General features: G+C 37.4%; 1 protein-coding gene across 4 annotated transcripts in view; it reads right to left on the bottom strand.

Annotated features, from left to right (window-relative positions):
• NUBPL (NUBP iron-sulfur cluster assembly factor, mitochondrial) overlaps positions 1-26,332 on the bottom strand; it is a 222,774-nt gene that overhangs the window by 24,963 nt on the left and 171,479 nt on the right. For all 4 annotated transcript variants that reach the window (XM_047738345.1, XM_047738342.1, XM_047738346.1 and 1 more), the window contains one exon: positions 13,342-13,427. In XM_047738345.1, coding sequence (XP_047594301.1) covers positions 13,342-13,427 — 86 coding nt within the window. The remainder of the gene's footprint in view (positions 1-13,341; positions 13,428-26,332) is intronic.

The following is a 26,332-nucleotide window of genomic DNA, read 5'->3' as shown; positions in this document are numbered from 1 at the left end:
AGGCTCAAGTGAAGTACTCAAGGAATAAGGAAATCTCAAAGACACTATTCATCTAAATTTTTAACAATTTCTTATTAAAATTCTTATTAGCAAAAAGGGACTAGTCAAAATATGTAGGCCAAATGCATAAATATCTATGAATTACAAATTTATCTGTTTCATGATAACATTCTAAAAGTAATTATAATAAACAACATTAGTTACATTGATGTTGGTTGGTCAGCCTGTGCCAAACACTGTGCTAAGCCCTTTGTGGGCATTATCTCATTTATTTCTCCCCTCAAACTTCTATGGGTACAGTACTATAATTCCCGCATTATGAATTAAATAACTTGAGTAGGTCCTACAGCTACAAAGTGAGAGAGCTAGGATTCAAACTATAGCATTCAGACTCCTGAGCTCATTCTCTTTACCACTATGTAAAAATGTCTCTGTAAGTAGCACCCTATTGCTTAAAAAATAATTTCTAAAGCAATTTAATTTGCAACCATAAAAGAGGTTATACATATATTAAAGAATATAGCTCTCTCAGTGCTAAGAAAAAAATCAATCTGTGTAAAAGAGGCTACAAATATACAGATTAATAAATCTGTTTTTGTGAAGAGAAAGGATGGTCACATACATCATGTGATCTGAATAGTACTAAAAAGGCCAACACCAAATCATTTTCTCTACTAGTCTCTTCCTTGCCAAACAGTTTTAAATCACAACCCTCATAGAGAATAAGGGCAGGGATTTGTAACTGAGAATCTAGCCTCTTATTTCTACCTCACCGTCATCCTGAGCAAAAAACTAGCTCCTGGTAGATTTATTAATGGCAGCCTAACTCTGAAAATCTCTTAGATTTCTGCCATTTCTTTTTCTAACCACCCCACCCTATGTAATCAATTGCCAAGCTGTCAATTCTTCCTTCAAAATGCCAACTACATTTATTCCCCTTTCCATCTTCAATGCTGTTATTCTAGATCAGACTCTTCCTCCCTATCACCTACATCAGTGTCTTTCCAAATTATTAAAACTGTAGGCAGAGGGAGAGGAGCCCAAGCAGCCTCCCTGCTAAGTGCAGAGGGAGCTCAGTCTCAGGACCTTTGAGATCAGAACCTGAGCAGATACCAAGAGTGGGCAGGCATCCCTGTATTGATCAAATATGAGACTGAGGTGAAAAGGCCATCGATCTGTTTGAAAGCATATAAATCATCCTTCTCTAAGCTTTAAAGAGGCCATATCCATAGCAGAGTCCAGGTAACACCGTAGCATGCGTGCGGGAGTGTGTATCTGGCAGGGCCTCTTGGAGCCATAGGAGATCGAAGACAAGAAGAGCAGCAATTCTAGAAACAGAAAATTGACCACTTTCTGAAAGAGCTCTACGAAAAGCGTTCAGGGAACAAAGGATCTGGCCAGCAGATTACTTAGACTGGCCCCTGGCAAGGACGGTGCAATTCTGCCTCAGGCAAAGGCATTTGAGGATCACTGCAACAGGCCCCTCACCCAAAAGATCAGCAAGAACATCCAGCCAAGACCAGGCTCACCGATCAAGGAGAATAGCAGAATTCCAGAGGAGGGGAAAGCAAAGCATGGAATTCATGGCTTTCTCCCCATGATTCTTTAGTCTGGCAAAGTTAATTAAATTAAAAAAATTTTTTTCATATTCTAATTTTTTTAAACTTTTACTCTTTCCTATTTTAATGTTTTTTAACTAGCTTAACAATACCCTTCTTAAAAAAATCTTTTTGAACCTTCATTATTATAGTCATATTTTATTCTTCATTGTATCTAACTTTATTTTTTATATACATATATAGGGTGTTTTCTTCTGAAAAATTTTGGAATATAACTTCTTCTAATAGATCAAAATATACCCTAAATCTAGCACAGGGCTTTGTTCTAGTCTCCAGCTTGAGGAAATTCTCTCCACTTTCTTTGTCTTTATTTTCCCAACCAACTTATCTTATCAACTCCTTTTTTAGAATTTTTAAAAAAATTTTCATCTTTACAGGGGGGCCTGGGTGGCTCAGTGGGTTAAATCCTCTGCCTTCGGCTCAGGTTGTGATCTCAGGTCCTGGGATCGAGCCCCACAATGGGCTCTCTGCTCAGCAGGGAGCCTGCTTCCCTTCCTCTCTCTCTGCCTGCCTCTCTGCCTGCTTGTGATCTCCCTCTGTCATGTAAATTAATAAAAAAATCTTAAAAAAATTTATTTTTATTTATTAAAAAATTTATATTTATTCTTTAAAAAAATAAAAATTTTCATCTTTACAGTCATATCCCATCCTTCATCGTGTTTACCCTTATTTTTGTATATATATGTTTTTCTTCCTTTAAAATTTTGGGAGGTAGTTTCTTCTAAGAGACCAAAATACACCCTAAATCAAGTGGGTGGCTCTGTTCTATTCACCAGTCTAATATATATATATTTTTTAAATTTTTATTTTATTTTATTTATTTTTTTTAACTTTTTTTTTAAAAGATTTTATTTTATTTATTTCTTTGACAGACAGAGATCATAAGTGGGCAGAGAGGCAGGCAGAGAGACAAAGAGGAGGAAGTAGGCTCCCTGCCAAGCAGAGAGCCCGATGCGGGACTCGATCCCAGGACCCTGAGATCATGACCCGAGCTGAAGGCAGAGGCTTAATCCACCGAGCCACCCAGGCGTCCCTTTTTTTTGAACTTTTTACCCGCTTTCTTCTCCCCAGCATCTGGGGTCGCTTCTGATTTGGTTAACAAACATTTTTCTGGGGACTTTGCCACTCTTTTAGTATTTTATTCTCTTGTTCATATATTCTTATCTAGATAAAATGACAAGGTGGAAAAACTCACCACAAAAAAGGAGAGTAAGAGGCAGTACTGAAGGCTAGGGACCTAATCAATAAGGACATTGGTAATATGTCAGATTGAGAGTTCAGAATGACATTTCTCAAGGTGCTAGCTGGGCTCGAAAAAGGCATGGAAGATGTTAGAGAAACTCTGTCTGGAGAAATAAAAGCCCTTTCTGAAGAAATAAAATACTAAAATCTAACCAAGCTGAAATCAAAAAAGCTATTAATGAGGTGTAACAAAAATGGAGGCTCTTACTGCTAGGATAAATGAGGCAGAAGAGAGAATTAGTGATATAGAAGACAAAATTATGGAGAATAAAGAAGCTGAGCAAAAGAGAGACAAACAACTACTGGACCATGAGGGGAGAATTCGAGAGATAAGTGATATCATAAGATGAAACAGTATTAGAATAATTGGGATTCCAGAAGAAGAAGAAGGAGAGAGGGGGGCAGAAGGTATATTGGAGTGAATTATTGGAGAGAATTTCCCTAATATGGCAAAGGGAACAAGCATCAAAATCCAGGAGGCTCAGAGAACCCCCTCAAAATCAGTAAGAATAGGTCCCATCACCTAATAGTAAAACTTACAAGTCTCAGTGACAAAGAGAAAATCCTGAAAGCAGCTTGGGACAAAAAGTCTGTAACATACAATGGTAAAAATATTAGATTGACAGCAGACTTATCCACAGAGACCTGGCAGGCCAGAAAGAACTGGCATGATATATTCAGAGCACTAAATGAGAAAAATATGCAGCCAAGAATACTATATCCAGCTAGGCTATCACTGAAAATAGAAGGAGACACAAAAAGCTTCCAGGACAAACAAAAACTAAAAGAAGTTGCAAACACCAAACCAACTCTACAGGAAATATTGAAAGGGGTCCTCTAAGCAAAGAGAGAGCCTAAAAGTAGTAGACCAGAAAGGAACAGAGACAATATACAGTAACAGTCACCTTACAGGCAATACAATGGCACTAAATTCATATCTCTCAATAGTACCCTGAATATAAATGGACTAAATGCCCCAATCGAAAGACACAGGGTATCAGAATGGATAAAAAACCAAAACCAATCAATATGCTATCTACAAGAAACTCATTTTAGACCCAAAGACACCTCCAGATTTAAAGTGAGGAGGTGGAAAACAATTTACTATGCTAATGGACATTAAAAGAAAGCTGGGGTGGCAATTCTCATATCAGATCAATTAGATTTTAAGCCAAAGACGATAATAAGAGATGAGATAGGACACTATATATCACACAAATGGCCTCTCCAACAAGAAGATCTAACGATTTTAAATATCTATGCCCCTAACATGGAAGCAGCCAACTATATAAATCAATTAATAACAAAATTAAAGAAACACATCGACAATAATACAATAATAGGGAACTTCAACATCCCTCTCACTGAAATGGACAGATCATTCAAGCAAAAGATCAACAAGGAAATAAAGGCCTTAAATGACACACTGGACCAGATGGACATCACAGATATATTCAGAACATTCCATCCCAAAGCAACAGAATACACATTCTTCTCTAGTGCACATGGAACATTCTCCAGAATAGATCACATCCTGCATCACAAATCAGGTCTCAAATGATACCAAAAGATTAGGATCATACCCTGCATACTTTCAGACCACAATGCTCTGAAGCTAGAACTCAATCACAAAAGGAAATTTGGGAAGACCACAAATACATGGAGGATAAAGAGCATCCTATTAAAGAATGAATGGGTCAACCAGGAAATTAAAGAAGAATTGAAAAAATTCATGGAAACAAATGATGATGAAAGCACAACTGTTCCAAATCTGTGGGACACAGCAAAGGCAGTCCTGAGAGGAAAGTATACAGCGATACAAGCCTTTCTCAAGAAACAAGAAAGGTCTCAAGGACACAACCTAACCCTACACCTAAAGGAGCTGGAGAAAGAACAGCAAAGAAAACCTAAACCCAGCAGGAGAAGAGAAATAATAAAGATCAGAGCAGAAAAAAATGAAATAGACCAAAAAAAACAATAGAACACATCAACGAAACTAGGAGCTGGTTCTTTGAAAGAATTAATAAGACTCATAAACCACTGGCCAGACTGATCAAAAAGAAAATAGGAAGGACCCAAATAAATAAAATCATGAATGAGAGAGGAGAGATCACAACCAACACCAAAGAAATACAAACAATTATAAGAACATATTATAAGCAACTATATGCCAGCAAATTTGACTATCTGGAAGAAATGGATGCTTTCTTAGAGACACATAAACTACCAAAATTGAACCAGGAAGAAATAGAAAATCTGAACAGACCCATAACCAGCAAGGAGATTGAAGCAGTTATCAAAAATCTCCCAAAACATCCACAAATCAATGAATGTGATACAATACATTAATAAAAGAAAGAATAAGAACCATATGATACTCTCAATAAATGCTGAAAAAGCATTTGACAAAGTACAGTATCCTTTCTTGATCAAAACTCTTCAAAGTGTAGGGTACATACCTTAATATCATCAAAGCCATCTATGAAAAACGCACAGCAAATATCATTCTCAATGGAGAAAAACAGAGCTTTTCCACTAAGGTCAGGAACACGGCAGGGATGTCCATTATCACCATTGCTATTCAACACAGTACTAGAAGTCCTAGCCTCAGCAATCAGACAACAAAAAGAAATTAAAGGCATCCAAATTGGCAAAAAAGAAGTCAAACTATCACTCTTCGCAGATGATATGATACTTTATGTGGAAAATCCAAAAGATTCCACTCCAAATCTACTAGAACTTGTACAGGAATTCAGTCGAGTGTCAAGATATAAAATCAATGCATAGAAATCAGTTGCATTTCTATACACCAATAACAAGACAGAAGAAAGAGAAATTAAGGAGTCAATCCCATTTACAATTGCACCCAAAACCATAAAGTACCTAGGAATAAACCTAACCAAATAGGCAAAGAATCTATACTCAGAAAACTATAAAGTACTCATAAAGAAATTGAGGAAGACACAAAGAAATGGGAAAATGTTTCATGCTCATGGATTGGAAGAACAAATATTGTGAAAATGTCTATGCTACCTAAAGCAATCTATACATTTAATGCAATCCCTATCAAAATCAATCCATTTTTTTCAAAGAAATGGAACAAATAATCCTAAAATTTATATAGAACCAGAAAAGACCTCGAATAGCCAGAGGAATGTTGAAAAAGAAAGCCAACATTGGTGGCATCACAATTCCAGACCTCAAGCTTTATTACAAAGCTGTCATCATCAAGACAGTACGGTACTGGCACAAAAACAGACACATAGATCAATGGAACAGAATAGAGAGCCCAGAAATAGACCCTCAACTCTATGGTTAATTAATCTTTGATAAAGCAGGAAAGAATGTCCAGTGGAAAAAAAGACAGTCTCTTCAACAAATGGTGTTGGGAAAATTGGATAGCCACATGCAGAAAAATGAAACTGGACCATTTCCTTACACCACACACAAAAATAGACTCAAAATGGATGAAGGACCTCAATGTGAGAAAGGAATCCATCAAAATCCTTGAGGAGAACACAGGCAGCAACCTCTTCAACCTCGGCCGCAGCAACTTCTTCCTAGAAACATTGAGAAAGGCAAGGGAAGCAAGGGCAAAAATGAACTATTGGGACTTCATCAAGATCAAAAGCTTTTGCACAGCAAAGGAAACAGTCAACAAAACCAAAAGACAACTGACAGAATGGGAAAAGATACTTGAAAATGACATATCAGATAAAGGACCAGTATCCAAAATCTACCGAGATTTATCAAGAACTTATCAAGTTCAACACCCAAAGAACAAATAATCCAATCAAGAAATGGGCAGAAGACATGAACAGACATTTCTGCAAAGAAGACATCCAGATGGCCAACAGACACATGAAAAAGCGATCCACATCACTCGGCATCAGGGAAATACAAATCAAAACCACAACGAGATATCACCTCACACCAGTCAGAATGGCTAAAATTAACAAGTCAAGAAATGACAGATGCTGGCAAGAATGCGGAGAAAGGGGAACCCTCCTACACTGTTGGTGGGAATGCAAGCTGGTACAACCACTCTGGAAAACAGCATGGACGTTCCTCAAAAAGTTGAAAATAGAGCTACCTTATGACCCAGCAATTGCACTACTGGGTATTTACCCTAAAGATACAAACACAGTGATCTGAAGGGGCACATGCACCTGAATGTTTATAGCAGCAATGTTCACAATAGCCAACCTATGCAAAGGACCTAGATGTCCATCAACAGATGAATGGATAAAGAAGATGTGGTATATATGTACAAGGGAATACTATGCAGCCATCAAAAGAAATGAAATCTTGCCATTTGCAATGATGTGGATGGAACTAGAGGGTATTATGCTGAGCAAAATAAGTCAATCAGAGAAAGAAAATTATCATATGATCTCCCTGATATGAAGAATTTGAGAGGCAACATGGGGGGTTTGGGGGATAGGGAAGGAAAACATGAAACAAGATGGGACTGGGAGGGAGACAAATTATAAGAGACTCTTAATCTTACAGAACAAACTGAGGGTTGCTGGGGGGAGGTGGGTAGGGAGAGGGTGGTTGGGTTATGGACATTGGGGAGGGTATGTGCTATGGTGAGTGCTGTGAAGTGTGTAAACCTGGCGATCCACAGACCTGTACCCCTGGAGATATCATACATTATATGATAGTAAAAAATAAAAATTTAATTTAAAAAAATCTGTCTTACCATAAGAGAAGTATTTTAAATCTTGATCCAATATAAATGCATACTTATATATATGTACAACTGAGACCAAATCTTTATGAAATAACACTTTGTCTTCCTAAGAGCAATCTACCCAAATATTGTTTAAAACCTTTGGTTTTGGGGTGCCTGGGTGGCTCAGTCAGTTAAACATCTGCCTTCAACTCAGGCTGTGATCCAGGGGTCCTGGGATCAAGTCCCACATCAGGCTCCCTACTCAGAAGAGAGTTTGCTTCTCCCTCTTCCTCTGCTGTTGTGCTTTCCCTCTCTGTCATAAACAAACAAACAAACAAATAAATAATCTTAAAATAAGAATTCTCAAACCTTTGGCTTCATCTCTCACTGTATTGGTTTCATGGCTCATTGGTAGGTCACAACCTGCTGTGTAACTCTGGCCATTGCAAATACTTCCTTAATGCTTTCACTCTCCTGGCTTCTGTCCTTTCTATTCATTTCCACCAAATTAAATATTTTTAAAGCTCTATTCTAGGGCGCCTGGGTGGCTCAGTTGGTTGAGCAACTGCATTCGGCTCAGGTCATGATCCCGGACTTCCAGGATCGAGTCCCGCATCGGGCTCCCAGCTCCTTGGGGAGTCTGCTTCTCCCTCTGACCTTCTCCTCTCTCATGCTCTCTCTCACTCATTCTCCCTCAAATAAATAAATAAAATCTTAAAAAAAAAGCTCTATTCTAATTAAGTCCATTTCCCAACCAACATTATTTATGGACTCCTCTAAAATTCTCAAGAAGCAAGTTCAAATCCCCAGCTCAGTGGTTGAAGCTCTACCAAACCTGGGCCTAGCAGAGCCACACCGAAACATGCAACTTCAACTATAGACAAACTGAACAATCCTGAACACAACTTGTGATCTCCTGATTCTTTTCAGACTAAATTCTGTCCCTATTCTAGTCCTCTGATAGGACTATGAAAATCCAACTCCATTCATTCGTTCTGTGTATATTTAGTGAGCAGCTATATGTTCTTGGCACAGAGGGAGGAAAGGGGTCCCTTAACTCAGAGCTTACAGCATGGCACTACAAATGTGAAAGTACTGACAAATATGAAAACAGTTACAAAAAGGAAAATAGAGTGTTACTAGATCACACACTAGAACGAATTCATCTGGGTAACAGGGACAGGGCAGTCTCCCAGAAAAAGAATGATTTAATCTAAGTAGCAAAGGATAAAAAGGAGCTACCAAGTGAAAAATGAGGGTAAAGGGCTTTCATGTGGAGAAACAGCATGCTCGAGGCCACGAAGAAAGAAACTTTGTGGGAATCTACAAGAAGAAAACGATCAGTCTCAATGACAGAGAGAATGCAAGGCAGGGTGGCCTGTGAGTTGGGGATAAAGACAACAGCAGATTGTGGCTGGCATTATATACTGGGTCAAATGTCTATATGATAAGTACTTATCATATGCCTGCTATATGCCAAGTAACTGAGCATTTAAGAATAGTTAAGGCATATTTTCTTGCCCTCCAAGAACTCACTTCTTCTGTGGAGACTGACAGGTGAACCATAGTGGGATAAGAGCCAAACCAGATACATGTTCAAGTAGTTCAGAGAAAAGATTAACCTTTTCTGGGAGTTTGATAAAAGCTTCCTAGAGAAAGTAATGCCTGAGCAGGGATTTGAAACGTGAATCTGAGTTCCCAAGCTAACAATGGCCTATCAGGAAAGGGACCAGGATATGCAAAATAACGTGGACATGAAAAAAATCACGACTTTTCCATGAAAGCCCTACTTTAATAGCCCAAAGAAGAAAGTGTCTTGTGTTCTTCAGAATTCAGCACCCCTTCACCATAATAGAGCTAGTCTACAGGATGATAAGGTACTTGGCAAAAAAGACTTCATTCATCTTCTTTTTTTTCTAATCAATAAGGGACCTTATCACAATATTTTTCTTATAGAAGGATTAAATATATATATTTGTAAAATAACTATTTACTGAATTAAAATTAACTAAGGGATCCTTATGTACAGAAGGAATAAGAGAGGAAATATACTTTAATATATTTTTCAGGAGTTGGGAAGGAGACTGCCCAAGGAGTCAGGGTGGATAGTGAAATCCCTGTAACTCTAAAAGTTCAAATGGTAGAAGAGCTCCAAATTGAGGTACCTGGGCCTCCATTGTAGAAGAAGCAATAAAAATGGGTAAAAATGACATAAGGCAAGAAGTACTCACCGTTCAAAATGTGTAAGATTGAAAAAATTTATTATTTAAAAAAAAACAGTCTATCTACAAAAACTGAGATAATCCAGGATTTGGCAGAGCTGATACGATTTCAGGCACAGAACAAAGAATTTCAGTTATCTCTTCTTCTCCTTCACCTATCCAAGCCTTGAGGGGTTTTTTTTTTCAAGATTTTATGTATTTATTTGCGAGAGAGAGTGAGTGAAAGAGAGAGCACACGAGTGGGGGCAGGGGCAGAGGGAGAAGCAGACTCCTGCTGAGAAGGGAGCCCTTTGTGGGGCTGGATCCCAGGACCCTGCGATCATGACCTGTGCTAAAGACAGATTCTTAACCAACTGAGCCACATAGGCACCCAAGCCTTGAATTTTAAGAAACCATTTAAATTACCTTTAAAATGTTCTTGTAGACATTACTAAACTGTCCATACCAATGAATTTCAATGACATCACTGTTTCCATGGTAACTAATGCACTTCAAAAGGGGAAAAAACAGAAAGCAAGACTAAAAACCAGGAAAAAAATGAAGTGGTATAAACAAAGCATAATATTACTCCTTTGCATTTATGGCACACTTTCTAACTTCAAATGCTTTGCCATTACTTAGACCCCAAGGCTCTTAAATGCCAGAAAGATCTCAGAAATAATCAAATCCACATCGCACTCACAGCCAGGATTCCCTTTACAATGCACTATGGTTGTCCAATTGTTTACAGAGCTCATTGCTGGAAAGTTCTCTCATTCACTTGCAAAGATTACTGAGCACCTATCTTGCTCTGCAGTTTAAGAGATGATTAAGATATTCTACCTCCTTTTAAAATTTTTGCTATTTAGAAATAATTGAAACATAGAGGTGAAAAAAAAGAGGGTTATAATAAAGATACAGGACAATGTTAAAGAGCCAACTTGGAAGGATCATGCATTTCTGATGACTTTCACTTGTATTCCATTTCAGCCCCACGTACCCATAACCAACCACACCCTGGGCTTTGTCATGACCCAGAAGCATTCCAATTCTGCAAACTTAAACCCCAATATTAACTTTCTGTTTACAAACAGCTCTTTCATTCCCTAATACTGCACTAGTCTATGAGCTTTATGCAGCCCAAGATCCTTCACGTGAAATGTTTCCTCGCTGATATCTTTAACTTTTATTTTCAGTGACACCCACCTAGCAATAGCCTAATCTGAATATAGTGACCATCCCCCTTCCCCATTGTTATGTTCCATAGGAGTCTCTGTCTCACCCTTTGTCCCTTTATCCTTGAGTGTAGAGAAAAATCTGTTAGAACAATTATGAGATTGTTTGCCTCTTTACTTATAGGGCCATAAGTATCAGGTGCTGTGGATAAGTGAAAATAACCTAAAGACTTAAAGGTACATATGCTGAATTTGCCAACTCTGGTCATTAGACCCCCAACTAGTAAAGTGCATGTAAAACCTGCCCCATAGTCATAGTCACATCAAGTGACAACACTGGTTGAAATAGTCTCTTGGTGTACAAAATGATAATTTACAGAGTGGAGAATAAAAAGTGCTGGTTCCTGCCTTTTTTTTTTTAAATATTTTATTTATTTATTTGGCAGACAGAGATCACAAGTAGGCAGAGAGGCAGAGAGAGAGGAGGAAGCAGTCTCCCCACTGCACAGAGAGCCTGATGCAGGGCTCGATCCCAAGACCCTAAGACCATGACCTGAGCCGAAGGCAGAAGCCCCAACCCACTGAGCCTCCCAGGCGACCCTGGTTTCTGCTTTTTAAAAAACTTTTCCCCCAAGAATTTCATAATGCTTTTAAGTAAACGACATATGCCTCTATCCTCATCTTACAGAATGAGAAATTAAGCATTCACTGATATGCTGATAGGATTACTATTACCCTTGGAGTGGCAATAACAGACCACTGGCCCTGTTACATAATTTTTGCTAGAAAGGATTATGTATCACTTGCTCTCATAATTTTTGGTAGATAGCTCTCTAACTTTTTGCTGATTTATATTTTAAAATCCAATATAAATATTCTTATTTAGTTACTTGGGTAGGTAATACTTGTACCTGGTTTATCTTGGAGGGCATAATAGGAAGTCACATTGCTCAAACTATGTGTTTGAGTCATTTTTCTATGGTGCGCATTTGGTTACCATTGCTTTAAAAAATTTTCCAAGCTAAAATTCACAACAGAGAATACAATGGGGGTTTTATCACTCATTTATCCAAATATAAAGACTGGACTTAAACACTTTCTGATCATGGAAATACTCTCAGATCATCCTTATCAGGCTCTTCAATTTTCCTAAGACAATGTGGACCCAGTGCAGAGCTCCATGGCGTGTTAATGCCTACAGCTCTGCACTAACCCACAAGGGAGAAGAGGTATCTGTCAAAGAGGATCATCTCAACTCCACTACTCTACTGTTTTACACTTCTCAGATGCTCCCCCGAGAGAAAAACATTTATGAGAGTCCATTCATGCTAGTGCATCACTAGATCTCATACCATGTCAGTTTCATTGAAGAATTCAATGAAAGTTATGAATTCTCTCCATACCAAAACAAACTCAAAGTGAACATATCATTGGGGACGGAGAAAAGGAGGAAGGAGAAAGAATCATGAGACTCCCTGAAGCTAATTCATTGCTGAAATCTAAAAAACTCTGCTCTATAAGCTCTAAAATCTATTCCTGAATTAAACTAGGCCACTAGATAGTCATCTAGATGGAGGCATCACATTGGCTTTGTACAAAAATGCTTGTGCTAAACCATACTCTGACGTAAGTCCACTTGCTTTTGCTGATGCACGCTAGGAGGAAGAAACCTCTATTTATGGTTAAAAAAAAGGTAATGAGAGTGTGTTCATCATATAAAGGGTTAGTTTATTCAGAGAACCTAGGAGAGATTTGTGCGTCTCTGGTCTCAGTTCTCCTCTTAAATGCTGTGCTCTGTCTAACCTTATGGAAATGGGCAGTTTTATAAAGGCCCTACATGGTTGCTAGAAAATTCATGGATTACTTCCGGCATGTATTGAAGTCCCTTAATGGCCTGCAGTTTGTTTACAGATTCACTTCTAATTCTGATTTTAATTGTGTTTTGTCTTAATACTATTATATTTTTATTTTGTCATATTGTATATAAAATCCTTAGATATTTTTTAGAAGGTGGTGAGCTATGAATGAGTTATGAATGAGAAAGACGGAAAAAAGTCACCGTTTTCACCTGTCCTCCTATCAGTGCCTTATTCAAGTATCTCCTTCTAAACACTGATGTGGGGTTTTTTTTGTCAATAATATCTGCAAGTATCTGGAGAGGTAGTACTTGGTCACAAAACTCATACCTGAAAGATGTTTCAGAATTCTTCTAAAAATATTTTAATTTTAGAATTAGAATTTTTCTTGATTAATATATATACATGTTTGCACCTATATGCATGTTGTTAAAGTAACCATAAAGATGAAGTAGGGTTTTCTACAGATTTCTGCACAGAACTAAATTAAAATTTGGACTGTATTTCTCAATGACTTGCTTCTTCAGTTAGAGTGTTTCGTATTATAATAATGAAGCTGTAAATGCTTACAGGCACATGGACTTTTCGAAACATCTCAGCACCCTTGCGTGCATCCATCAGTGCAATGTCCTGGGGTGTAGAGACAATCACAGCACCTAACCAAGAGAAAACAAAACAAAAAGAAAGTAAAATGATGCCATCATTTAATTCTTTATGGAAAGATTACTTCCATAATTATATTGCTTACATGCTAATAGAGTACTATATTAACTAGGTAATTTGTATACACTTTAGACACATGAATGGGAAAGATGAGGAAATGTCTACCTTGCTCTTGCCTATTTTTGGCTCCTCACTTCTAAAATAACAACTGACTGACCAATGATTCAAGATCACAGATTTATCATCAGAACTTTCTTCCCAGACAATGTGCTAGTTAGAAGATGCACAAGACAGGCACTACTTTCAAGAAGCTAATAATCTACTTGGAAAATCCAAAAATTAAGGATCACAACACAATGTGCTAAGCAATGTAACAGAAGTATAAGTATGCCTCTTCGATACTATGGAGTTAAAAAGGAGAAATAAAGGAAAAGAGAAGTAATTCATTCTACGGGTCAGAAAGGCAAAGATGATAATGCATGGGATGAAAAAAGAGAGAGAAAGGTTTCAGAGAGAGGTGATTCCTGAGCTGAGTCCAGAAAGTTTGTATTAAAGAAACTCACTAGTGTAGAAGGCCCTATAGAGAATAGTTTGGTGGGTAAAACTAGAAGTTGTGGTAGAAACTGAGATGCAAAACAGAGGTGGCCTTGATGAAAGCAGTACCAAAAGTAGGTGGAGATCAAGGCTTTCCTAGGTTTAGTAGAAACCTAGAAACCTAGTAGAAACCCTGCAGAAACCAGATGGTTCTACCACAGTGTTTAGAAAGTGCTGTGTAAACTTTTAAGTAGAAACACCAGAGGGCTGGTTATGATTTGCAGTTTGTGATTTCTTAAATTTTGTGGGTTCTTCTAGATGATAACCTGAAAAATAATTAACATAAACATATTCTACATGACCTGGATGACCATCATCTTCTAAATAAATATACATTGACATGACATTTCAGAGCTCCAAACCATCAAATTGGCACCAAGTGACAGTAGTTCATCACAACTTATGAAAAAATAGGTAGTATCAACAATAAATAATGGACTATATCAAATGAAGATCATAAGATACCACAAAGTATTGCTGAAGGGACTTTTTTTTTAAGATTTTATTTATTTATTTGACAGACAGAGATCACAAGCAGGCTGAGCAGAGAGCCCGATGCGGGGCTCGATCCCAGGACCCTGAGATCATGACCCGAGCCGAAGGCAGAGGCTTTAACCCACTGAGCCACCCAGGCGCCCCTGAAGGGACATTTTGAAGTCAAAACAAAGACAAGTAGCAGGGGAACCAAGTTAGCACAAAGCGCACTGCAGTACAAGCTTGCCAAACAAAAAATGTGTGCTATAAGAGTTAAGTTCAAATTCATCTTGCAATCAGTATTTTCCTTTCAGCCAAAACACACTCCAACTTTAATATTAATGTCATTAATTTTAATTTTATTGATTTTTTTAAGTTTTGCTTTTTTTACTCTAATGTTTTTAGTTTTTTCTTTTTCTTTCTTTTTTTTTTACAGAAATGTTTTTAGTTTTTAAAAAATTATTTAAGAACTATAAATTTAAGAAATTTATATTTACACATAGTTAAGTAGTCTTATGATAAAAATAAGTCAATATGGGGTATGGAACAAATTATTTTTCCCTCAGAAGGAAGGCCTATTCATTACTCAAGTTTGAGAAACACTACCTTTGGAATTCCAACAGAATCAGAATTCAAATTTTTATTCCATAGCCAACTTCCTCTGTCACTAAGGTAATTACCTTAATCTGAGATTGGTATTACCGTGCCATTTTGTAGATAAGGAAACTAAATTTCAGAGAAATAATTAAATGAAACTAATATACCTAAGATGCCTGACATGATGCCTAGACACAGGATAAACATTCAGTCAGTAAAAGGTAGCTGATGTTGTTGTTGCTCATATAATCACCATTATTATCTTTATTACTGTTATTAATAAAATGTCTTAGAAGTTGCTGGGAAGGTCATTTCTATACGTACCATCAGGCAGCTCATTCTCCTTTTCAAACTGTTCCATGGGTCACTACAGCCTTCTATTTTTATTTGCTCTGCCCAAGGAACCAAAAACTAGTCAACCGTTCTCTTTCCTGTCTTTCAAAGATTGATGGAAGTCACATCTCTGTAAAAACTATACTCAACTCTACTTCACAGATCCAATATACATCCACAATTTGCCACCTTCTAGGTTCTTTTATCAATCTATTTAAACTGTTTTTTCATATCCAGGCATTTGGAAGGAATCGGATTCCAGTACTGCCCCCATCCAGCTGTGTGACTGACCTTTGGCAAGTAACTCAGAATCACTCTAGGACTCAGTTTCCTTAGCTATAACATTAATGCAAGGACTAGATAGTCTCCAAGGTCTCAGCCAGCTCTGATTATATGCTTTAGCACTGCCTCTTAACTATAGTTTCTAAAACCACTCCTGTTCATCCTGACTGTTCAGTGAACCTATTTAAGTGAATGTGAAATACTATCCTACTCCAAGAATAATGACCTCTCAATCGCAGAGTTACTCTCTTCATGTAAATAAAACCTCCTTGGCTATTTCCACCAAATTCTGTCTTAATTATATACCTGTACACAGGGGGTTTTCTATTGCATTAGCCCTAAAAAGCACTTTTAGCTTTCATAGGATATACTCATTTTATTATTCTAAATAACCTTTGTCTACTATTTGTATTACCACTGTATAATACAATTTCATAGGCAGTTATGATTTTTCTCATTTTTTAATCAAACAAAACTGCTATAATGCCATGTACAAAATAGGCACTTAACAAAAAATAGGTGATTTAAATAATTTTCTTTTATTTTCAAATCATCTATCGTGGACTACTGCTGCATGAACTCTTAGTTGGTAACTCCTTGAACTAGAAGTTAAGAGCTCAGGATTCTGGCTCTGTTTACTATGTCTTTGTAACTATACAACCTTGAATAGTTCACTAAATCTCAATACATCTCAATGAACTCTTCTATAAAATCCACCTATTTCCATTGTTCCTATTTAACTTAAAGAGATATCCCATTAAAAAAAAAAGAATGTGAAAGTGTTATAAAAATATTTGGTGACATTATTTTGATAGCTATAAGATCCTAGAGAGAAGGACTGAAGTGCCTTGGTTTTTCTCTGTACTTAACCCTAACATAGTATCACAAGTAAGCATCCAAAACATTTGAGTTTCTCTGTAATCTAAATAGCACCATTTGTACACCAATTAATAACAACTTTTTAAAAAAGATTTTATTTATTTATTTGACAGAGACAGACTGTGAGAGAGGGAATACAAGCAGGGGGAGTGGGAGAGGGAGAAGCAGGCTTCCTGCCAATCAGGGAGCCCAATGTGGGGCTCGATACCACGACCCTGGGATCACGAGCTGAGCTGAAGGCTTGGTTTAACCAACTGAGCCACCCCGGTGCACCTAATAACAACTTTTTGACAAGGACAATGAACATCTTCTATGTCTCATCAAATACTTACAAGATGTAAACATTCCATTAGAACAACCAGCCACATATATAAAAGATTTTTGGGGGGTGCCTGGTGCCTCAGTTGGTTAAGCATCTGCCTTTGGCTCAGGTCATGATCCCAGGGTCCTGGAATTGAGCCCCACACTGGGCCCCTTGCTCAGTGGGGAGCCTGCTTCTCCCTCTCCCTCTGCCCACTCCCCTTCATGCTCAGATGTAGGTGCTCTCTCTCACTCTCAAATAAGTAAAATCTGTATAAGAGTTCTTTTGCTGAAGTACATGTTCTTAAATAATTAAGTTCTTAATCACAATGTAATCAGTCTTTAGGATTATTCGGAGAAAAAATTTCTAGTCTTCTTTGAAGAATACAAAAACAACTGGCTCATGCAAAAATCACTATTTCTTTTGTTGTAACAATTTTTATTTTATTTTTAATATTTTATTTATTTGTCAGAGAGAGAGGGCACGCAAGCTCAAGCAGGGGGAGCAGCATGCAGAGGGAGAAGCAGGCTCTCCACTTAGCAAGGAGCTTGATGTGGGACTCAAACCCAGGACCCTGAGATCATAACCTGAGCCAAAGGCAGATGCTTAACAGACTGAGCCACCCAGGCATGCCTAACGTACCAAATTTTAATTCATCATATAAGTAACCATTTCAGATAGCCCTACAATGACTTTTAGAATGTAGAAGGAAATAAAGCAACAAACAAAACCTATGTTAAAATTAAATATAATTGTTACTCATTAATCTGTCTCACAACCTAGATTTTTCAATTTTCAAGGAATTATATCAATTTTTTTCTTGTTCCCATATCTCATTTCTTAAAATATGGTCTCTAAATCTGTTATTACATTTTATCTTTATGATTCTTGGCTGTCTACCTCGTAAATTTTCATTTTTATCAGGGCACGAACCAATATGAACTAACCCAAATTTTTCCCCTTTAATACCATCACTGATGATGTCACTTCAGTTTTCTGATGGGAGGGTTAGTTGGGAAACTTGTGTTATCTTTACTGACAACAAGGAATGTTAGTAGTAACAAAAAGAAGGCTCAGTTTGCAATAAATGGAAGTATTTTCTGGGGGTAAAATACAGTATCATAAAAACCCCTATCTCAAGAATCCCAGGGAGAATTTTCTAGAGTAAATGTCTAAGTCCAAGCAATTAAATAATATTTTTTAAATGTTATCTTCCAAGTTGTAATCTTTTTAAAAGGTCCAACTAACATTTACTATAAAAGATTATCTCGCAGATTCTGGCAAATATGTAAACATCCTAAACAATAATTTCAGAGTATTGTTTTAATTGCTAATTCTCTTGACTATTAAGAAGAAAATCTGTAACTGCATATCTGAATTTGGGTCAGAGTTCAGAGTAGTGAAACATTTGAAACTGATTATTCCAGATGTTGTGCTGATCATAATGATACCAGTGTAGAACTACTCAACTATGCCATTTTAAGTCTTAGGGTATAAATTATATCTAATTCCCATGCTTGATTGAGAACTTCAGTGTTGGAACCCAATATGTGCAACAAAAACTGCTCATAATTATACCTAGATGAGTAACTACATACTTTACAACTTTTGAGTATATCAATATAAAGTCAATTAAGACTTAAAAGAATAAATTAACTACTTTATTTGTTTGTTTGTTTGTTTTGTTTTTTTTAAGTAGGCTCCATGCCCAGCATAGAGCCCAGTGTGGGGATCGAACTCATGACCTAGGCCGAAATCAAAAGTTGGACATTTAAACCACCCAGGAGGCCCAAATTAACTATTCTTAATGTTCACAGAACTCTAATATTTAGTGGTGCTGATTCTCTTACTTGCAGTAAAATAACCATTCAACTTCTGTTAGCCTAACATAAATAATACCAAATATATCATTGTTTATTAACTATAAAGTAGATTAATTTTGGCATTTTTTAGCTCCTCCTTTCTCCTCTGTAGCCCCAAATTCCTTAATTATAAAAATTATTTGCTGTAAGATCAAAGAAAGTCCACTAATACTAGATGTGACTAAATAAAACATGATCAAAAAGGTAAATCTATCCCAAATGTACCCACAGACTGTGTTTCAACAGGAAATATAAATAATGCTTTCATGAATCAGTTTTGGACTCTATGCTCCATTCCAATAGAGAACTGACTACAGTCACAAAGGGGATATGTTTTACTAATTTAAAGATCAATCATTATTTTGCTCACTTTAGAAATGAATTATGGCACAGGAAGTTTGTAAATGGCTGCCAAAAAGAATTATAAAAACACAATAATTAGTGGAAACCACAGTATTTCAAAATTACTTGTGAGAGAGAGTGTGCTCTTCAGAACTTTAATAAGAATTCAAGTTTGTCAAAGGAATCTAGATGTGTATCTGCCACTTAGGGACAAAGACTGACTCTTCAATAACAGAGTTAACAGGTAATGGGCTTCCAATCACCTCATATTAATGATGTTAATAAAGAATTCACCAGGGCTATCTAGACTGCTGGTCACTAAGGAACCATTCGGGACAAGTGAGACTTTCAGAGATTTTAAAGAGCTTGGGCTGGAAACAAACAGCTCATACTCTTCACTCATGCTCTCTTGCTTTTTTATTCTCTTCTTCCCCTCACTTTTGATGTTTCCAGTAAAGTTAAGATAAAATCCTTGCTTCTTTCCAGTCTTGACTCCATCCTTAATCTGATCAGTAAACACCTTAGGGAACCTACTTGTTGTATACCTATGTCTCTACAACAGAAAGAAAGCTCTTTTGCTCTTCCATGATAGTCTGTTCATGTTGTACACTTAGATTTAATATTTTACATTTCAAATTCTGTTAGATGCACGTATAGCTCAGCCTGCCCATGCTCACAGTGAGCCACCACCAAAGGCTGTTTGTTTTATAATGAATCACATTCCTTTTATACATATTCTTTCTCTAATATAAACTCTAGAGAGGAGAATTACTACTCCCTGATTACCTTAATTTTATTTAAGCAGGTATGTCTCAGGAAATAGAGACTGAGACTTAATATGGAAAAGCTTTGTTCCATTTCCAAATACTATCATACCCGAGACGTAAAAAACAATCTTCAGAGCTAAGCTTCAGATTCTAATCAAATTTCTAAAATGTATGATCAAGTGCAAAAACTTTTAAGTGACGGATTGTAGGACTTGTACTTTTTCTACATACAAATAGTTAATTTAAAAGTAGCTTTTAATATGACCCTGAGTAACCATCGGCCATTATACTATTCATTGAACTTTAAGACATTAAGGAATTTTAGCTGTAAGGTATGTATCATGAAGGAAGTACCCAGAAATTCTTAAACAATGAAACTAAATGAACTACCTCAGAAGCTTCCCAACCAAACACAAGCTAAATGATTCAGGAATTCAAATGTCAGATAGGTTGGTCAAGACAAAGTGATTCTGAAAGCCAATTATATAAGAATCATTTGAAGAAAGTTTTAAAATCCTGGGTCTTTCCATGTCATAGTTCAGAACTTGTTAATTCTCAGACTATTTCTTTGAACTATTAACTGATATGTTATAACTTCCACCTATAAAATACGTTAACGCAAATACAAAACCCCAAAAAGCTTATTTCTTTAAAAGTTAGATTGAAAATACTGTTGTTCATTAACCAATGACATCATATTTAATTTTATAATTTGATCCCTAATGTAACAAAGACTAAAGTTCCAGACTGAATACCAGAAATCCTCTAAACAATAAAACCCTGGAATAGTTTCTATTCTTTAACACCTGGCTACAATTTGTATAACAAAAGGACATATTTATTTTGAAAAGAATTCTTATAATTTGATAAATAAAACAATAATTATCTCCTATATCATGTAACTGTTGACAAATATCCATTCATTTTAACTCTGCCCAATATTTGCATGGAAATACAGTACACATGGAAGAAGTCCAAAATTGACTGTCTCCTTCAAAGTTCCATTCTGCAAATTGAAAACATAAATGAAGATTTAATATCTTTGAATACTAGGAATAGCTATGACCTAAGTTTTCTACTTTTGAAGTATCAGCATGTTTCTAGCTTTACAGTTTGAGGTCATTATAAAATATAATTTTATATTGTTTATATTAAATGTAAGGGAAACAAAGCACTAAAATCCAAAATAGCCAAACATTTTTCTTTCAGTTTAATAGTTTTTCAAAAGATCAGGACTGGATCTTAAAAGAATTACTCTTTTAAATTTGAAAACAATTCTAAGAAGGCAAAGAAATAGCTATACAAGAAAAAACTTAAAAAGATTTCATTTAGGTTACCTAAGTGAAACCACTGTGCTCCTTTTGCTCTGAGAGAGTAAATACCAGATAACAAGAAAACTATTTCAAGTGATGGCCTAAGGTAATTCACTTACACAACAATAGTAACAATAAGCTTCTGATCCTCCCAAACCCAACAGGTTTTCATATTATCAAAACAACTGTCCAATTAGTAATCAAAGAGTGTTACCTGAAAAGAGATCACTGATTAGGCCAAACTACTGGTGGAGGCAAAAACACTAGTGTGGACTTGTACAGCTTTTTCTAATGCATCTCTGATGAACGAATGGGAGTTCAGTTACTGTAGCAATAAGCCCAATGCCTTTCACAAGCAATAAATGCCTTTCATTTTAAACAATGACTGAAATATTAAGGCGCCTTAATTTAAAATTCCTACCTCATCTCATTTAAATGAACAAGAGGCAGAAAGGCCTCTGGCTTTCCTTCTGACCACAGGGTCCAAACAGAAAGGGTCATGAAGAAAGGTCAATACCTCATTTTTGTAATGTAAATACCAGTTTGCTAGAGCAGCTTCTCTTGAGCCCATGGACATTCAGCATATTATCTAGCTGACTACTCTGCCATATACAGTAACTCCCGCTCTAGGAAAAATAAATCAAAGCAGGACCCCCACTAGAACTATCTGGCTGCTTTCTGTTCCAGTTCTGCCCCTCCCTGAAAGAAAAAGACAACAAAGAAGGGACCATGATGGCTCCCCTCTCTAGTGTTCAATCATTGTCCATTCTATTATAAGTTTCCAAAAGTTTCACTCCTACATCAATTTTTACTTAATAAAGGGCAACTTCTTTTCATAACTCTATCCTATCAAAATAAATTCTTCTATCCATTACTCCCCACTATACAGAATATACTTATGTCACTGCTTATCTACAAATAAATATTCTGTTCATAAACCTGATGACAGTACAATTTTGCCTTGTGATCATATGGATTTTCACTACTTTGACTGTATTACTGGTATCTGTATTATCCACAAATCTTTGCTTTGTATTTCATCTACTGCAAGCCACTAATTCACAATTATAATGAGGACCAGAAGAAGAGAAGCTGTTTTAGTTATTTTCCACTTGTTGCACTTCACTTCCTTCCCCCCACCAAGTTCTGCTTCATTCTCTACCCCTCTCTGTCCTGACCAGTGCCTGGGTAGCTGACCTCTGTGGACTGTACCACCTGAGTTTTCTTACCTTCTGGCTTCCAATGGGGAATCTGCCGGTAGGAGGCACCTGCAGGATATGAGACTGAGAGGAAAAAGAGGCTGCAGTATTATGACCTACCTCATACACCACTCATTTGCTACCTTGCAGCAGTTCTGGCCATGGCTTAGTTCCTCTGTGGCCACACTTCTGAGAGGCAGACCCTCTTCTGTGGCTCTAGCAGCCTCTAGGTTCTACTGACACAGTTCATCCCTTGGCACCATTAGGCAGAGGCGACAGTAATAACTTCTTGTCACTAGTCTCTGGGTACTTCATCCTCTCTTGCTGGTTTCCTTAATCCTGCCTATACCTCTATTACTAGTCCCTTCATTAACTTCATTCTGTTATTCCTTTTAAGGTATGTCATCTGTTTCCTGCCCAGACCCTGATTAATATTGCATCTGAATACAAATAACTTACTAAAACTCTCCAGTGTCTTGAAAAAGAAAATATGTTTCACATAAAAATGTGAAGCATCAACTTTTTACTTAATTTCAAGAGTTAAAATCAAATTCAGATAGTCTTTATATAGTCATGAAGAGGACCTCAGTTCAAGCAAAGGAGAAAAGAAAAAAAAATAGGTAACATCTATTAGAATTCAAATACCATTAAAGTACAAATATTTTCAAAATATTCAAGGTACTTATAATGTTCATCGAAGAAATATCAATCCTCTTCTACTATGGAAGAGCAGATAAGGGTCTGAAAATTCCCAGGAAGGTACTCAAGGGAGAGGGGGGCCAGACAGTGGAGGAGTAGGGGACCCTATTTCAACTGGTCCCCTGAATAGAGCTAGATATCTACCAGACCACTCTGAACAACCACAATATCAGCCTGAGATGTAAGAAGATATATCAAGATCCATACCAACAAATTATCACCAGTTGGTTTCGAGGCATGAAGCAGAAAGCCATGATTCCAATCTTCTACTGGAAGATAAATGGAAGGGAAAGGGAGCCTCTGGATCCTGGGCCATAGGAGTGTAAAAGCCTCCTGTGCTGGGTACTGGGCACAGACCCACAGACAGGTAGGTAGGGTAGGTAGCCATGGGGAAAGGACTTTAGAGCAACCCCCAGACTGAAATTTGGAGCTACGGGGCGCATGTGCAAACTGGGAGCAGCTGGTGGTTTTAGAAGCATAAAGGGCAGAGACGTCCCTGGACCTGGAAGCAAGGACTGGGAGGGCTGCTATGGGGCACACAACCCAGGGTGCTGCAGCTTTTAGCAGCACAGATGAAAAATGGAGGCAGTATGGCCTGGAGGGCTCACTGGAGAACAGACTCCAATCTCTCTGTTCTGAGATACTGTCACTTCTGCTCTGATTCCTGGAAGAGATGCAGAAAGCTACCAGATAAAGACCCCAGAGAAGAAAAGCCCCCCAAAATGGTTTTCACTAAGCCCATCCCCCAACAGGGGGCAGGGCAACTCTGCCTAAACAGGGTTGTCTGAGCAACAGCACAGTAGGTCCCTGCCCCAGAAGACAGGCTGAAAGATCAAGAGGCCAGCAACCCTAAAGTCCCTATAAAACAGGTGCCATCTTGCTTGGGTTGTAGGCAATAATTTGGACTCTGTACATTCCCTCAACTACTCCTCAACAGAATGACTAAGAGGAGGAACCCCCAACACAGGAAAAGTTCAGAGACTGTGACTTCTGCCACAGAACTAACAGATATGGAATAAGCAAGATGTCAGAAACAGACTTCAGGGTAATAGTTATGTAGACAATAGCTATAATGGAGAAAATCATTAATGGCAACATAGATTCTCTAAGAGCAGAAGTGAGAGCTGATGTGGCAGGACATAAAAATGATATCAAGGAGATCCAATCAAATCTAGACACACTAACAGCTAGTGGTAAATGAGGCAAAAGAACGAATTAGTGATCTAGAAGACAAACTGAAAGAAAAGAAGGGTCAAGAGGAGGCCTGAACAAATAGCTTAGAATTCACGAAAACAGAATTAGAGAAATAAATAATGCCATGAAATGTTCCAGTGTTAGAATTATTGGGATCCCTGAGTGGGTAGAGAGAGAGAGAGAACTAGAAGATACATCTGAGCACTTCCTAGCTGAGAACTTCCCTAATCTGGAGAACAAAACAAGCATTCATATCCTAGAGGCAGAGAGAGCACCTCCCAAGATCAAGGAGAATAAACCAACACCTTAGCATGTAATATTAAAACTCAGAGAAGCAGGCTTCCTGCTGGAGCAGAGAGCTTGATGTGGTGCTCCATCCCAGGACCCTGGGATCATGACTGGAGCTGAAGGCAGATGCTTATCCACTGAGCCACCCAGGCGCCACCGAGAACCATCTTTCATGCCAACCGACCACAAAAGAAAGCTGGGGTAGCAATTCTCATGTCAGACAAACCAGATTTTAAGCTAAAGACTGTAGTCAGAGATACAGAAGGACACTATATCATTCTTAAACGGTCCATCCAACAAGAAGATCTGACAATTGTAAATATCTATGCCCCAGCCAACTACATAAGCCAACTACATAAACCAACTGTTCATGAAAATAAAGAGTCATGTTGATAATAATACAGTAATTGCAGGAGACCTTAACACTCTCAGCAATAGACAGATTATCTAAGCAGAAAATCAACAAAAAAATAAGAGCTTTGAATGACACACTGGACCAGGTGGACCTCATAGATATATACAGAACATTCCACCCTAAAGCAACAAAACACTCATTCTTCTTGAGTGCACATGGAATTTTCTCCAGAATAGACCACATACTGGGTCACAAATCAGGTCTCAACTGATACCAAAAGACTGAGATAATTCCCTGAATATTTTCAGACTACAATGCTTTGAAACTGGAACTCAATCACAAGAAAAAGTTTTGAAGATATTCAAACACATGGAAGCTAAAGACCATCCTACTCAAGAATATTTGGGTCAACCAGGAAATCAAAGAAGAACTTAAATAATTCATGGAAACCAATGAAAACAAAAGCACATTGGTTCAAAACCTACAGGATATGGCAAAGGTGGTCCTAAGGGGGAAATACATAGCCATCCAAGCCTCCCTCAAAAAAGAAAAAGAAAAGTCCTGAATACACAAACTATCTTTACACCTTAAAGAACTAGAGAATCAACAACATATTAAGCCTAACCTATGCACAAGAAGGGAAATAATTAAGATTACAGCAGAGATCAATGAATTAGGAAACCAGAAATACAGTAGAACACATCAATTAAACTAGAAGCTGGTTCTTTGAAAGAATTAATAAAATAGATGAACCACTGGCCAGACTTACCCAAAAGAAAAGTGAAAAGACCCAAATTAATAAAATTATGAATCAAAGAGGAAAGGTCACAACTAACACCAAGGAAATAGAAACAATTATCAGAAATTATTTTTAACACCTATATGCCAATAAGTTAAGCAACCTGGAAGAAATGGATGCATTCCTGGAAACCTATAAACTTCCAAGACTGAAACAAGGAAGAAACTGACAACCTGAACAGACCAAAAACCAGTAATGAGATTGAAGCAGTGACCAAACACCTCCCAAAACACAAGAGTCCAGGACCTGATGGATTCCCCAGGGAACTTCTCCTGAAGCGGTTTCAAAAAATAAAAACAGAAGGAGAACTTCCAGATTCTTTCTCTGAGGCCAGCATTACCTTGATCCCAAAACCAGGAAAAGACCCCATCAAAAAGGAAAATTTCATACCAATATCCCTGATGAATATGGATGCCAAAATTCTCAACAAGATCCTAGCTAATAGGATCCAACAGTACATTAAAAAGATTATCCACCACGACCAGGTGGGATTTATCCCTGGGATGCAAAGATGGTTCTACTTTCACAAATCAATCAGTGTGACAGAACAAATTAATAAGAGAAGAGAGAAGAACCACATGGTCCTCTCAATTGATGCAGAAAAAGCATTTGAGAAAATA

The sequence above is a fragment of the Lutra lutra genome, chromosome 7 (assembly GCF_902655055.1).
Source record: "Lutra lutra chromosome 7, mLutLut1.2, whole genome shotgun sequence".
In the NCBI taxonomy this organism is placed as follows: domain Eukaryota; kingdom Metazoa; phylum Chordata; class Mammalia; order Carnivora; family Mustelidae; genus Lutra; species Lutra lutra.
Note: the sequence above shows the minus strand (reverse complement) of the source record. Positions and strands in the feature narration are given on the sequence as shown.